Here is a 15,476-nt window from a genome sequence, read left to right as displayed (position 1 = left end):
ACAGGCTATATTTGGTGGAAATGGAAAAACTGTATGAGAAGCTTTGTACCAGGTCAAGTTTTGCAGATTAACAAGGACTTTCACTGAAATGTCTCACGTGTTACAATGCAAGAAAAAACCTCAAAGCAAAATATTAAAAGGGTCTGATGTCTCAGTAAGAGCTTTAGAAGCAATGATCACCTGCTGTTCCTGACTTGCTAGCACCTCTAGCTAATAACAGAAGTTGAAGAATTAAACAAAAACAGAAAGATGTTATCTGTACAGGCTTGAATCCTACTCCCTTCATTGAAAAAAATTCTAGTAGTGCATATTCCTACAAATATACAAACCAAAATTTTTAAATTGGAACATTATGCCAAGTCAGTTGGGAGAATGGGGATGGAAAAGACATAAGAGAAATAGGGTTAAATATCTTTATATCAACTATTTTAAAAATTAACATTTTATTTTTTGAAGTAATTAAAAACACTGTGGCAAACTGAATGCCATCACAAGTTAAGGTACAAAATACTCATCTATGTATTTTTTTTTAATGGGACTAAGCACTCAAACACAGACTTTCTAATAAACACAGACGAGGGTTCAATACCCCACAGAGCAGAAACAATGAGTTCAAGAATCTAGAGGTACTGTACTGTTAACTAAAATGATACTCTTGAGTGTTTAGTCACCAATATTTGTGATGAGAGAAAGTTGGCATTTACATGGACGCTACTGCACAATCAGGATTTAATCTTAATTGAATAATGGTAGTGGAATATCACCTATTACTGACTTATCTTGAACATTGTGTCCATTCAGGCCAGACCAAAGCACCAGGTCTTCCCAGATCAGTTTGCAGAACAGTTTCTACAAAAAGCAGGATTCTGTCTAAATGTCAAGCAATTTGGCGTTAGCAAGACTTGCATTATTACCACTAAGATACCGACTGAAAGAATACAAACAGGCTCAACAGTGTTTTCTTAGCCACATTAGGGGCCTCATGATGTCAGATCTGTCTAGAAAGCTAAATGTGCTCTGACATGGTTTTTGAGAAAGTTGGCTTTTGCCTGGAATAATTATCCATCCCATGCAAAGCACAAGGTTTTGAGTTCAGATACGAGTATAAACATAATGAAAGTGGAATACAAGTGAAGACAGGTCTAAGAACTACTTCCAGGAGTCTGAAGTCTAAGCAGCCCCTTCTTCAGTTCAGCAATTTTATCTTCTCTTGAGGCTGCGTAACTCTTTGCCGTCTTAACGAGAGAGTCATGACGCTTCTCCAACCCAGCCTTCAGATTTAGGTATATTTCCTAGAAAGAGAGGATAAGGGAGGGAGGGGGGGAATCCATTAGCAAAGTTAACATTTATGCTTTATAAGGATTTAAGTGAGAATGGTCTGGTGGTCTTAAGGTACATTTTGAAGTCACTTGTCCCTGGCTTAAGCAGCAGCATTCACAGAACACAGGGAAGTTACAAAATACCGGAATAAGAGCAGCCACAAGCAAAATCCCAATATTTTGATTCTGTTGTAATTCTAGTAGTCACACACAGCACTAGCCCAATATTCACACTACTACTGCCCCATTCTGTGTTAACCTGTGTCACCAAGGTCTCTGCCACTGTGACTGCTACCATTGTCCTCCCAGCACAGACAGTACTTCAGTAATGAACAGATAGGTTGAGATGCTATAAGCAGACTGTGATCGCCTACTCCCAACCCATCAGGATTTCTGCCCCTTTCCAAAGCTAAGTGGGACAGTAACCTTCCTGAAACCTCAGGAAGAAAGCATTTGTGACATGGCAAGTGGTCCTGTATTTGAGGGAGACTGTTGAGAGGGTTACAGTACTGCCCATCACTACAACAGGAACATAAAGCCTCACAGGTCAGGTCTCAGGGGCCAAAGAAAAAAAAAGTCAATTGCTTAGAGCTGGAAGTACCATGATACAAAAACAAACATCATGGAACTAGCATAGTATCTGCTACAGGCACAGGTGGGAAGACAAGTTTGATTTCACTTTCCAAAATACTGGGCAATCACACCATTCCAGAGTCTTTCCTCTCAGGTCTGCAAAGCCCACTTCTCCTGTGGGCCATCTATACAGCCTGCAGACATGAGAACAAGCCCTAGCAACCCAGTGGAACCACAGGCAGGAATTGCTCTCCCTTCCACTATTCACACAAACCATCACCTGCACAGCCTACTCATTTTTAGGGACAATAAGTGTTCTTCTATCTACACAGACCAAGTTAAAAAAAAAAAAAAAAAGGGTTTTGAGAATACCAAAGAGGATTCCTTTAGGGGGAGGGGGAAAAAAACCCCAACCAAAAACACCACACAAAACCCCCTCACCTTGGCTTTCATTTCTTCTTTTTCAGCATTCTCATTCAGCTGCTGAATTTTGAACCTTGTCTGTTGGATTTCCTTGTGGATGGCTGTCACTTTATCATATACAGCACCCCTCTTCTCCTGAACTTTGTTACAATATCTAAAGGTGGGAAAAAAGAGTTAGTACTAAGCCAGTTGACTAATTCCAGATTAAAATTAACCCCACCACAAGCAAAGCTTGCATTTTATGAGCATGAAACTAGCAGCTTCTAGAAGCAATGCTGTACAGAATTTACTTGCTTGAAAATCTATTCAATTGTTAAACTAGAACTTAGGTACAAGAAGTGAAATTCAAAGTGGATTTAGAGGAGTATGTTGAAGATTCTCAGTGGCTGCCAAACAAGGCAACTCAAGTGACTCCAATGGAACCAACCTAACAGACAACTGGACACTGCATCTTCTTGCCTTTGAGTAATGCAGTACAGGTGTCAGTGGAGAGCCCTGCCTAAAGGCCAGACACTGGACTAGGTTAAAAGCAATACAGCTGCACTGGATGTTTCAGCACAACTGAAAGTCACAAATTTTCCTTAGCCACAGATCCTCTCCCACCAAGTTAGAGCTCTAATCCCATACATCGACATATATCATCTGCAACTTCCAGTCCATCATTTCACTGCATTCCAAACGAAGACCAGATATATTTCCCCAGATGGCAGGTAAATTCACATAGTTCCAGCTGTGAGCTGCCATGTAACCAACAAAGGGTTAGCATGGGAACAGGAGATCTACTCTGGCTTCAAGTGCAAAAAACACCTACCAGTTTATACTAAACATTTGTACAATAATTACAGTTGGAACTATAGCAGCTGCTTTCTCTAAAGAATGGTTGAAATCACTCATACTTAGCAAGAGCCTACTTAAATCTTCCGTCAAGGGAAGAGTCAAGACACATTCTCTTATTCACCAGCAAAACCTCTTGTTTTCAGACCAAGGTTACCTCCCTTCTCCTCTTGCTTATCAAAGCATCTAATTTTATCCCTCAATGGAAATATCTAACACATTAAAACAGATAAATCAGCAGCAACTTCTAACATAAAGGAGCATTAGATTATATTATTTTTGTTCTTTATTTGGAAGGAAAAGTAGCTTTTAATTAATCTCCTTTAGCTGGTACAATACACTAAACGAGGAGCAAAGGAAGCCCAGGAATCTTGCTGCCATTCTACACACCACACAAGCCTTATCAGCATGACTAAATCTTAGTTGACTCTCTCAGCCACGTGGAAAAAGCTCTCTTCCATCATAGTTAATCTCTCCAGCCAATAATTTTCCACATTCCTTTTCCTATCCATGTACAAAAAAATGTTATATAATAAGCTGTCTCCATAACAGTTCAGCACTTCTAATCTCACAGTGAAGCCATGACCTTACAATGCTACAGTTTGCTGCTGCAGAAGTGACTGCTGTGCTCTAAACAGTGCCTTGCAACTTGCCTTTAGCATATGGTAGGAAGGAAGATGGGCTAAGAGGCTTTGATCAAATGACACTTTTCCTTTTGTTTTAGAAGCATCATGTCAGGATAATACTCCTCTGAGATATGAGCCCCATTTCCCCATGGGTCTTGAACATCTTTGATAATGAGCAAAAGTGGCAAGGGAAATTATGAAAAATTCATGAAAGGCAAATGGGGCTTTGTTGAAGTCTGATAAGTTGGAAAATTATCCCAATGTGACATTCTCTTTAAGAAGATAAAAGAATCAAGAATAAGCATTATAAATTAAATTAGTGCTCCAATAAAAGAAATGCTGTCAAGTCACATTGCAATTATTGATTTGAGACCCCAAGTCCCTGCCTGCAGCATTACTGGTCTTCATACAAAGCTATCCCACATCACTCATTTTCTTGTTACTGCTAAGCTACGTGTTTGTACCAGACGCGAACTTTGGTAGCACATAACGAAGACATAAAGTAGCATCAAGCAGAAATGTCAGCTCATCCATACTCAAATACAGTGTGCTTATATTGTTCCACATCTTCACGCTTCTTTTTTATCCTTATTTCAGCTGTAGACAGCTTCTCGTGTTTTGCAGTGACCAGTCTCTTTAAGGACATTTCATCTGTCTTCCCCTTTTTCAGCTCTATCTGAGCACTCTCAAGCTGGTCTTCCAGATTTCTGACCTAGAGTACATAAGTATTGAAATAAATTAGGGTGGAGGGGGGGATCAAAACAGCATACCCTGTTATAGTTTACCAAGATTAGAACTAGCTTCCTGCTTTTTGAAGATCTGATTGCTAACTAATTCTCCCATTTAAATCCCAGTTCCCTAATCTTTATCTGATTTTAAATACATCCAAATGTGCAAGATCCCATCACTTCCCATGATTTTCAGAAATTGCTATGAGTTCTGCTATAGCTCTTAGCCAAGGGTTATTTGAACATAAGCTATGCAAATATCCAAAAAGACTGGATACCATTTTTCAAATGCTAACAATTGCATTCTCCCCAAACTGAGTAGCAAATAGCAAGGTACTGTATTGTGACAAACATTTCATCAGGGAACGGCTGGCTTAGTTATAAAGTTAAAGGCACTTAAGACATGACTTTTCCTGAAGTAGTAATTTTTTGCTCTTAGTTTCTGCTCTCTAGGCAGAAGAAACTGGATCTCACTTTTCTTATTCTTCCATCATTTCTTACGAACAACCCCAAGACAGTTCAAACTATTTTAGGTCAGGTTTCTATGGCAACAAAGGCTTTCTTTGAATATTAAAAGTGGTCAATAGTACATTAGCTAGTGGCATGCAGCAAAGCAACAGCTATGTTTTACTGATATTTTTAAGAATAAGATTTTAAAGTTATCCAAATTCTTTCTTTTTGGGGAAGAGGAGAGATGGGAAATTTCAAAATACAGACATTTACTGATGATCACCTATCTTGCTTAGACATTAAATTCTCCCTAAACAGATATAACTGGAATAATACAAACCTCTGATAATACACTGGCCAGTCTCTCCACATTTGCTCCCTGTCTTTCCATCTTCTTTTGATATAACTGCACCTCCAGTTGGCATGATGGCAGAACCTCAACTAGGTCTCTATAACCTTCATATTTCTCAATAACTTCTTGCTTTAAAGAGAAAAGACTTAAGAAAACAGCTTTGGAGTTCAGCCATTATCTTGCATAGCATTAATGCATGTTGACTTTTGTACCCAATTCCTTCATTGTTTAACATACACTAAAATTACTATTTAGTAGTTACTGAAATGACATCTTCAGTTTGCATAAAAAGCATTTACTTGGAAAGCACAGGAAAAGTGACATGCAAGTGTTATTACCCTGAACTAACTAGCTTGTTACAAGAGCTTTCAGGACAGAAAAAAGCTGTCCAGTGAATAAGTTCTATACCAGTAAAACAGAAGTTACGTAAAGCATCATAAAAACAGATGTCTGGAATTAAAGCTATAAAGTTTACACCTTTGGAACAAAAGTACCTAGAGAGACAAAGTTATGCGAGCTTCACTGATGTATGAGCAATCATGAACTACACAGATTTAAAGACTGGACGTCACTATAAAAAAAAACAACAAAAAGCCAGGAAGGGAACTCTGTGTTCAGCATATTAGTGGAGACAGTCATCAATTCCAGAAACAGTGAAGGATAACAGAGACACTATGAAGCATGTGTTCTAAATCCAAGGACATTTGTGAGCTGCCAAAATATTGTCATGTCTTGAAAGCAAACAGCCAGATTTAATATAGTAATATATTATTATATTAATATAGTAAATATTAACTATATATTAATGTAGTATAGATTCAAGAGTTCTACACCTAATTTCACAAATAAACAGTCACTCATTAAGGCCAAAACAGCAGTATGTGCAATCTTGCTTTTCAAAAAAAAAAAAAGCCACCAACACAAAAAACCCAACTCCACCCCTACAACCAACCTTCAGTTTTCTTTGAAGTTGTGATCTCATTTCAGACTAACGACTGTATAAGTCATTCAAGAAGCAGTTCTAGACAATGACAGTTCAGCAAAATGTGCTTTTTCTAATAGAATATCTCCTTGTGTGGACAGAGGAAAACCTCACCTTGGATTTCTTGAGTTTCTTAACAGTCTCTTTCATCAGTTCTTTGTAATTTTTCAGTTCCTCTGGACTCTCCACAATTTTTGATTTCAGCTGCTCTTGTTCTTCTTTCAAAGTAGCCATTGTCACTTTAAGCTCATTCTAGTTAACAAGAGATACACCTTCAATATTAGCAGTTAGATGAACAAAGAGGAATTGTGAGGCATGGTTTGCCAGGATCTTATGACTAGACAGGTTCTCTTCTCTGTTGTAAGCCATTCCTCATTAGCAAGTTTGTTTTAAAAATAAATTCCTCTCAACAGCATTAACATTCCCAACCAAAGCAGTTAACAGTCCATTTTGCTCCCTGAACATGCTTACACGGGTGCAATACTAAGTCACAAGAACAGCATTTAACTAGTACTCCACAAAAAGCCTGTTAGCTAATGCATATTACTAGCAGCTCTCTTTCAGAACCCTTCACCTAGGACAACTGAGGCAGTCACTGCAGGGTTTCAGAGCCAGCTATATCAACCTGGTAAAAGAGCAACAAGCTTCCTGTTCAATCTCTCAAAAACCTCCTGTTTTGTTCCCACCAGGTGAGTGGCTACCTCATTAGCTCTTCTATGCACCTAAGGTAAGCCAATGGCTCCTCAGAAGTCCAGATTTCTTGCCCTTTTACAGATAAGCTTCCTGAACACAGACAGAGCTTTACATTGCAGAGTTGTGTATTTAAAGTTAACAACAAAACAAGCTAGTGCAGTAAAGCTTCCATGGGGGAAAATGAAATGAAATCAGTTTTTTAAAAAACTAATAGTCACCACCTGAACATTACCTTGCTCCAAGAATAATTTGATCCTAGGAAGAAAGATGATCTATTAGTTGACCTTAGATGTAAGCTACAGCCTACACTTACACAGAGGTATACTTACCAGTTTCCGGGTACTCTCTGCAATATCCGACTTCTTTTGTGAAATCACTTCTTGCAATGCTGTCTAAAAAGCAACAAAATTTAAGTAAGCATCTCTACAACTGCTACCTCCTTTACCCTTCTATCATAGATCTGTCTACAAGAAAAATCCCATTTATGGTTTCTTTGGAGTGCCATAAATAGCAGACAAAAAATTGCAGCCTGTAAGATTTAAAAGACAGGGAACAAGAACATTGTCGCAAAAGCCACTGGGAGCACTAGGGATGCAGCAGTAGGGATAAGAGACAGACTACTTCTATTCTTACTGACCCTGGCAGCATTATACACACACAACCTTCTTTGCCAGAGGCACTGTTCTTGAGAAAAAAACTAAGTTAATACAAGGTCCCCAATAATATAGAAGTCAAGCACATGGTTAATAATATTAATAGTAGAGACATGACTTAACGTGACAAAAAAACAAAACAAAAAACACCTAACCACAACTTTTTTGTGTGTGTGTGTTTTTGGTTTTTTTTCTAAAGCAGCTGAAAAGGTTACCTATGAAATCTTAGAGGCAAGTTGCCATTGCTGGAAAGTTACCCCTGCAATCAACCCTACTCTTTTTGCCAGGCATTCCCTTGGGTGACCCTTCTTAGGCCTCATTTCCTGCCATGGCTGACCTCCAGTTCTTCGAATCCAGGTGGAAAAAGGGAAACGTACACATTGCACTTCTCAGCAATAACACAGGTACCTCCCAAGTCATTGCAGTAATGCATTTCAAAAAGAAAGAGCCAAATACACTTTTGTATTCCCTAAGTCTTATCTCAAGTATGTTTCACATTCCTTTCAGTGAAATGTGCTAAGGGTTAGACAAGACATTGTGTTGCAATGACCTTTGTTTTAAATCAGAAAAGTCCCTTTTATCCTTTGTAGAAGTAGGTGGCAGGGAACAAAATCAACAGAAATAAGGAACACCCATGATCAGAAGCCACTGCAGCATTTCAGAGAAATATATAACAAGATCATACTTGTTTCCGACGGTAGTCTTGCCTTAGCAGTTGCTCCAGTTCTCGAATGTTATCTGTCAGTTGCTTGACCTCTGCTTGATGTTCAACTGGAACAGTGCTAAGCAAAAAATAAAGATATTGGACAGTTTCAACATCATTATAGTCAGGTCAGAGTACAATAGATTAAAAAAATAAAAATCACTCTCTCCAAAGAGTTTACAACCAGCAACTTAATAATCAGGGCAAGACAGTCTCAAATTAATATATCTTACTTTCCTTTACGTGTAAGATTTTGTAGCTGAAGCATAACCTAAAGAGCTATTTTGGCAAGAAGTGGGACAAGCGTAACAGAGGACTAAATTTAAAGATCATGTTAAGCACAGCACAAAAGAACAACACTTCTACCAATTTTTGTGGCGATTTTCATTTATGAAATTTGCATAATATTACCTGCCATAGAAACAGCTTGTATTACGGTAGGCCTATAGCTAGCTAGAGAATCTCCTGTCTAACACATACCAAGAGCAGCTATCAGAGAAAAAACTCTTTGTTTTGAAAGCTATCTTGGAAACTAGCCATCTCTTCATCCTATTATCCAGAAGCAAAAACAAAACTTAATGGTGCAAAGACACAGGCAGTAGGACTAAATGGCCTGAAACAGAATGGGGCAAACATGTCAAATAACTAAGGAAGACAACTTTACCCATCTATTCAGTTCAAGATGGGCTTCCTACAGCTATTGGAGAGATAAAGACATATCACTAAAAGCTAATGATAACAGCAAGAAGTTTCACCATAATCCCCAACATACAAAATACGCTATAGTGTCAAAGCAACCATATAATCCCAAAGTCACTTTTTTATTTTCTGCCAGGAAGCCTTCTAGCTTAACGCCAGTAGAGCTACTTCTGTAACTGAGCACAACAGCAACATCTATTTTCTGGCTTATTTCCCAGGGAGGCTAACCAGCAACAAAGTCAGACAAGGGCCAAAGGAGAAGTCAAGTCTGCTCAAATTAAGAGTTCCTGCAGTAGTTATCGAACAATTCTGTCAAAACACACAGCTTAAACTACTCAGTTCCTGATTAGGCACCCCATATAGAATCATAGAATCATTTAGGTTGGAAAGGTCCAACTATTAACCTAAGATCGAGTCCAACTATTAACCTAACACTGCTAAATCCACCACTAAACCACGTCCCTAAGCACCACATCTACACGTCTTTTAAATACCTCCAGGGACAGCAAGTTAACCACTTCCCTGGGCAGCCTGTTCCAATACTCAAGAACCCTTTCAGTGAAGAAATTTTTCCTAATATTCAATCTAAACCTCCCCTTGTTACTTGGGAGAGATATCGACACCCACCTTGCCACAACCTCCTTTCAGGTAGTTGTAGAGAGTGATAAGGTCTCCCCTCAGCTTCCTTTTCCCCAGGCTAAATAACCCCAGTTCCCTCAGCTGGTCCTCATCAGTTTTGCTCTCTAGACCCTTCACCAGCTTCGTTGCTGTTCTTTAGACGTGCTCCAGCACCTCAGTGTCTTTCCTGTAGTGAGGGGCTCAAAACTGAACACAGTATTCAAGGTGCAGCCTCACCAGCGCCAAGTATAGGGGGACCATCACTTCCCTAGTCCTGCTGGCCACACTATCTCTGATACAGGCCAGGATGCTATTGGCCTTCTTGGCCACCTGGACACACTGCCAGCATTCAGCCGGCTTTAGACCAACACCCCCAGACCAGGTCCTTTTCTGCCGGGCAGCTTTCCAGCCACTCTTCCCTAAGCCTATAGCGTTGCATGGAGTTGTTACGACTCAAGTGCAGGACTCGGCACCTCGCCTTGTTGAGTCTCATACAATTGGCCTCAGCCCATTGATCCAGCCTGTCCAAATCGTGTGCACTGAACAGGAAAGTCAAGTAGTGCATCTCACAGCGCTTACTCCTCATACTCACTTCAGTTTCTCCAGCTTCGCTGCTGCCTCCCGATTTGCAGTCTCTAGTTGTTGGTGTTTCTCCATAGCTGATTTCTGCAAATTAAATATTCAGAGATATTTTTAATTTTAGCAGAATACCATTTCTCTCTGGGCTTCTTTTAGAGCCCTGCTCATCATTATTTCACATGACACGCACCGTCCCTGAACTACTTGAAATATTCAGAAGAGAAGCCACCTGCAATTCTAGCTTCAGCCCACTGACTGTTACATCTATCCTTTCTCAAAACGATGCAAGGTGTCAAACCTTTGCTTACCAGGCTAAGCTATCAAATAAGTTACTGGAAAAAAACTTCAGATAACAGCCTAAGTAATAACTTGGTCATGGTCATACAGAAACCTTTAAAATATTGACAAGCTCATCTACTCTTCTAAACTGACATGTTTCCTTAAGGGCTTTGCAAAGGTTTTTCTCAAACCATTTACAATAGCTGTTTATGCTTATAACATTTAATATAGTCGTACAAGTTTTACATAATATTAAACTGGTACCTTCCTGTATTACTTGGCCACATTTAAGATTCCAATATGTTATGTAAACATGCAGTTAAAACCCCACAACCTTTATGTTCCCAGTTCTAGGTTAACATTAATTATACTCAAGTAGGTATCTGGAGTAACATGGCACCCAATCTTACATAGTTCAGTTGTAACTCCAAGTAGACCTCACGTCGGAATTCTCTGAAATTTACAAAGTTGAGAATGCCACTCAAGAAGCGAGCTGTCCTCTTTGTTTCTGAAACAGGAATTGCAAGCCATCACTATTCTGGTTTCCACATGCATCACAATTGTTTAGAAAAAGTTGGGCAAAACATAATTCAGAGAAGAGACAGAAGTTACAAAACAATGGAATCCAAATTAGTTCTTCCCCTGCTCACCCTGTAAAAATTTCACAGACTACACAAAAACTAGCACCAAGCCATGAACTTACAATGTCTTAGCAATTCTATGCAATATAGCAAATGAAAACTGCACCTAGGAGGAAGACTATTAACATACAGCCTCCCATTAAAACAGAAGTCAGTGTCAATCTTCTAATACAACTCTGAAGATAGAACCTAACTGTAACTATCAGGCTAACTGAAGACAGCAGTTTGAACTGCAGGGACATTTGGCTCCTATATTATTCCAGAGTTGCCAAGATAATTTTCATTAGCATCTATTCTTACACTATTTCAATTATGTCACAGTCCACTCTCCAGACCAGCAGGTTCAAGAGACTCATAGCATTCAAAACTATCCTCAGTTATTTAACTGCATTAGCCTACATAAGGAATAAGGAAAAGAACTGCTCATTTGAACCAGCTTGTCTAAAGGACACAGCAAGGGTCAGAAGATTAGCTGGAAGCCATGGACAGTTCTCTCTGTACTAGATGCCCATCTGGCTACACCAAATGAGCAAAAGGCATCTGAATATCAAGTGACACCTACCACCGCAGGTGGATTACAATGCACAAGAACTACAATGCACTTGCTTACTTGGGTTTAAAACATCAGCAATTTGAAAATCGTTAATCCGGCACACTGGAAGTAAGCGCTCCCTGCAAAGAAAACAAAATACAACCTTATCTGGAGTGACCATTATTCAGTTTTTGTGTTATATCCATTTATTACAAAACAGATCTTGTCCTCTCATCCCAGAGCACGTGTACAGCAAGCACAAGACAACAGTAAGTCTCAGGAGAATAACACAGTAGGACTCCACACACAAATCAGTATTAAGAATTTGTGTTCTTACAGCATCTCACAAAGATTTCTATAGACAAAAATACTTGCCTGTAGAACAACTTTTCATCTTAATTAGGGAACTCCTGTGCTTAACTGTTAGTCAGTTCTCCCCTTACGACTGAAATGAAGCTTAAATTCTAATACTCACCTCATTCCAACAAAGATAGAGAATTCAGACAGCAAATTTATATAACAGGTATTTAAGATCCCTCTTCTAGGTGTAATCATGACCCTCTAGCCATTCAAAGTATAGATTAGTGCTCCACCTTGATAAGGCTGGATTATTTCATTAACATGTTCATTTTGACAAGATAACTGCCTGCTGAGAATTCTACTCTATTAAACATTGCTGTCCCCTCTTCATCTGCAAATTTCACTTTGCTCAGAGCCAACAAACAGCAGAACCACCATCAGCAAAAAGGCATAAAGCCCCACTGCTTCTAGAAAATTGGACCTTTACAAGGAATAGCAACTGAACAGATGCAGCATCTTCTACTTACATGTGAATATACAAGTTACAAACAGGTAGAAAGCCCTCAAATATCTGTGGATACATTATGTCAACGTTGACTGGCATCTAAAGAGTAAAGAGTCAATGCATAAGTAGACAATACTTAAACAAAAATACACAGGTTTGTTTTCACAACATAAGATAATTCAAATAGATTAAACACACTGAGGATGGTCTCCCCATCCACAGGGAACGTGTTAGAGGCTGAAGAATGTCATCAAGTTAATCAGCAGACTATTTTAAGTGTGAATTTTGGCTGGTCAAAATACAAAAAGACAATAACAACTAAAGCAGTAACATCACAAACTCTGAAATTTGATCTAAACTCTCAGTTTTAATTTGTTCAAAACTAGTGCAGAAGGACAGTCTCTACATTACAGACCTAACGACAAGCTCTTCCTTTAAACACCCTGAAATTCACACACACAATTTTTTTTTTATGAAGAAGTCAGAAGGAGAAGGTACTGGTATACTGTCACCTTTTCCTGGTATATTAAACCTCATAATACAGTATCCCAGATAATGTCATTGCCTGTGAAACACTGAGTTATCTGGTGCACATATGATCTTCCGTTTCAGTTTATCCAAAAATGGCACGAGACAACACTATTTAATCTCACTTTCAGGAATCAGTTCTTGTCTAACAGAGGCAAAAGGTAAATCAAGCGTTAATCAACAAGGTATCAGTTAACCTCGAGCTACACTTCTCCTTACTTTCCTCTCAGTTAATGGAGAAGCAGACATGATCAAACATTAAAAGCGACATTTACTTTCCTTCTAGACCAGTCTAACATCTAAGCAGAGACCCTCCCTCCAATGATGGCCAAAAGGCAGGTGCCCAAGAAGACAGTATGTGTTTTCAAGGCCAGAGATGGCATCCCTTCATAAGCTTGTCCAGTCCCTCCTGGACCTTACAGACATTTCTGGCACCAGCAGCATCTCAAAGAAAACAACTCACAGCTTAATCGCATAAGGAAAAGGCTCTCCACAGAGCCTTTCCTTACAGCCTACAGTGGCAAGGGAGCTCCTCTTCATGCCCACTAGTTCCTATAGTGGAGAAGGAAATATCCTCTCCATGAAAAAAAAAACCCAACAAAAAAAACCAAACCAAAACAAAAACAAAGAACAAACTACACCAGAGGCAGCACACCCACAGAACTACTATTTCTATAAGTATCTTCAGCTGAAGCCAACTTCAAGACCAGGAGCAAGGATCAAAGCAACTTCTCAGATGTAATCAGCAAGGCCTCAGCAACAACCCACAGATCATGCTTCCAGGTTCATTTACCTCTGGTAAATGACCCATGCTGATGGCTGCGCTGCAGCATTGCACTCTCACTCCTGCCTAAGTGAACAGGCTAGTTGCCTCCCTAAACACAAATGCCCATAGGTATATAGCACCTCACACACAAGTTTTCTGCAATAGAGGCAGAATTTCTAAGCTCTCGTTCACGCAATTACAACATACAAAACAGTAAGCTACTTGCCATTTGCTAGTGAGAAGATAAGAGGGAGATACTTCAACATTTAATTTGTTAAGTGCAACATCTTTTTCCTTTCACATTTCATTATACCTGCCACTACAGACATACCATGTAGAAATGCTCCAGGCGGATTCCATATACCTTCTGCAGGATTCTCATGTAAATCATGTGTAAAACTTCAAGCTGCAAGAAGAAAGGACATGAATCAGTATTCCATATGATTGAATTATTCAGGGCTCCCAGACTAGGTCATAAAAGTAGTTCTGCTTTTAACACATGTAGGCTGATTTCACTGAGTCACCAAGACTAACAAATTTTACTTTCAATAGCTTGCAGTTCAAGCATTACTATCTCATAACACAATCACAAGAGACAGCAATCAGCTCGGACAGCTACAGTCCTAACTGCCACAGCTATGTATTGTTTTTCATTACATTGCTGCTCACTGAGCAGTTTTCAAACCAAGTGACACCAAAACCAAAAAAAGTCACAGCAACTATAATCCCCTAGCAAAGAGTGCCCTTCATCACATTATTAAAACAGAGGGGCAAAAAATACCTACAAGCCAAACAGTTATTAATTTACACCACTAATCCATGATCAATTCAAATCAATCTTACTTCTTAAAATGATCATCCCATCGTTCCCTAGAAGAGCAGGGCCAGCCTTCTCCATCAGCAGGCACGAGCATTTACATAGCAGCACAAGGAACCACACTGAGGCACCAATTCAATTTAAAGCCACTTCTCTTTTGTTGAGGACACTCCAAGCCTGCACTAACATTAACGGTCAGACCCATACAAGAAAAAAAAAAAAAAAAAAAAAGAGGGGGGAGCAGGGAGGAGTTGCTTTTTACAGCATTGGTTCAAAAGCATTAGTCGATCAACAAAGCTGTTGAAACTATGACACTATGCCATACACAGCGGCTATTTTAACCTAGTTTCCACAGAACCGAGGCGGACAGACTGTAGTTTCATGTGTGCCCGTTTACGAACCCACCCCCTTCCTGGTGAGGCTTGAGCAAGCTTCTTTCAAGCCGAAGAGAGGAGAAGCTCTAGGTCTACCCCTGTAACTCCTACGAGACTAATCCGCCACATCAGAAAAACCCATCACTTTACTTAGAAGGCGCTGCTCTACGCCAAAGACCACGCAAGCCGGGGGATCGATCACCCGGCGCGCAAGAAAACCTCTGGTGCTACGGCACGCAAAGGCCTTCCTCCACGGCGGGCGGGAGGCGGCCCGAGCGCGGGCCGCGGCCTCCCCCGAGCCCCCTCACGCACCTTGGGGTTGCCGAACACGTCGCCCTTGACCAGGTTGCGGGCCTCGGCGCCCGCCAGGACGTGGCTGCGGAGGTAGCTGATGATGTCGTCGGGGCTGTAGCGGGGGAAGGTCAGCGTCTCCATCCCGCCCCCGGACAACGGCCGCGCCGCCAACCGCCCTTCGCCGGCCGCGGCTTGAATTTGGCGGGCG

General features: G+C 40.2%; 1 protein-coding gene across 2 annotated transcripts; it reads right to left on the bottom strand.

Annotated features, from left to right (window-relative positions):
• Positions 1-399: 399 nt before the first annotated feature.
• On the bottom strand, positions 400-15,429 carry NUF2 (NUF2 component of NDC80 kinetochore complex). 2 transcript variants are annotated; one of them, XM_049808884.1, is made up of 13 exons: positions 15,287-15,429; positions 14,115-14,189; positions 12,512-12,588; positions 11,763-11,824; positions 10,922-11,019; positions 10,246-10,319; positions 8,319-8,415; positions 7,310-7,372; positions 6,402-6,539; positions 5,294-5,434; positions 4,312-4,487; positions 2,334-2,469; positions 400-1,292 (listed from the first exon to the last, which is right to left on the bottom strand). In XM_049808884.1, exons 1-13 carry the CDS (start codon positions 15,407-15,409, stop codon positions 1,143-1,145), a joined length of 1,410 nt encoding a protein of 469 aa, XP_049664841.1. In that variant the 5' UTR covers positions 15,410-15,429; the 3' UTR covers positions 400-1,142. The 2 variants fall into 2 exon arrangements, with proteins under 2 accessions (XP_049664841.1, XP_049664842.1); XM_049808885.1 differs by lacking the exon at positions 12,512-12,588 and having other exon boundaries at positions 15,287-15,369.
• Between the last annotated feature and the right edge of the window lie 47 nt (positions 15,430-15,476).

This window comes from Accipiter gentilis, chromosome 8, assembly GCF_929443795.1.
Source record: "Accipiter gentilis chromosome 8, bAccGen1.1, whole genome shotgun sequence".
Taxonomy (NCBI): Eukaryota; Metazoa; Chordata; class Aves; order Accipitriformes; family Accipitridae; genus Astur; species Astur gentilis.
Note: the sequence above shows the minus strand (reverse complement) of the source record. Positions and strands in the feature narration are given on the sequence as shown.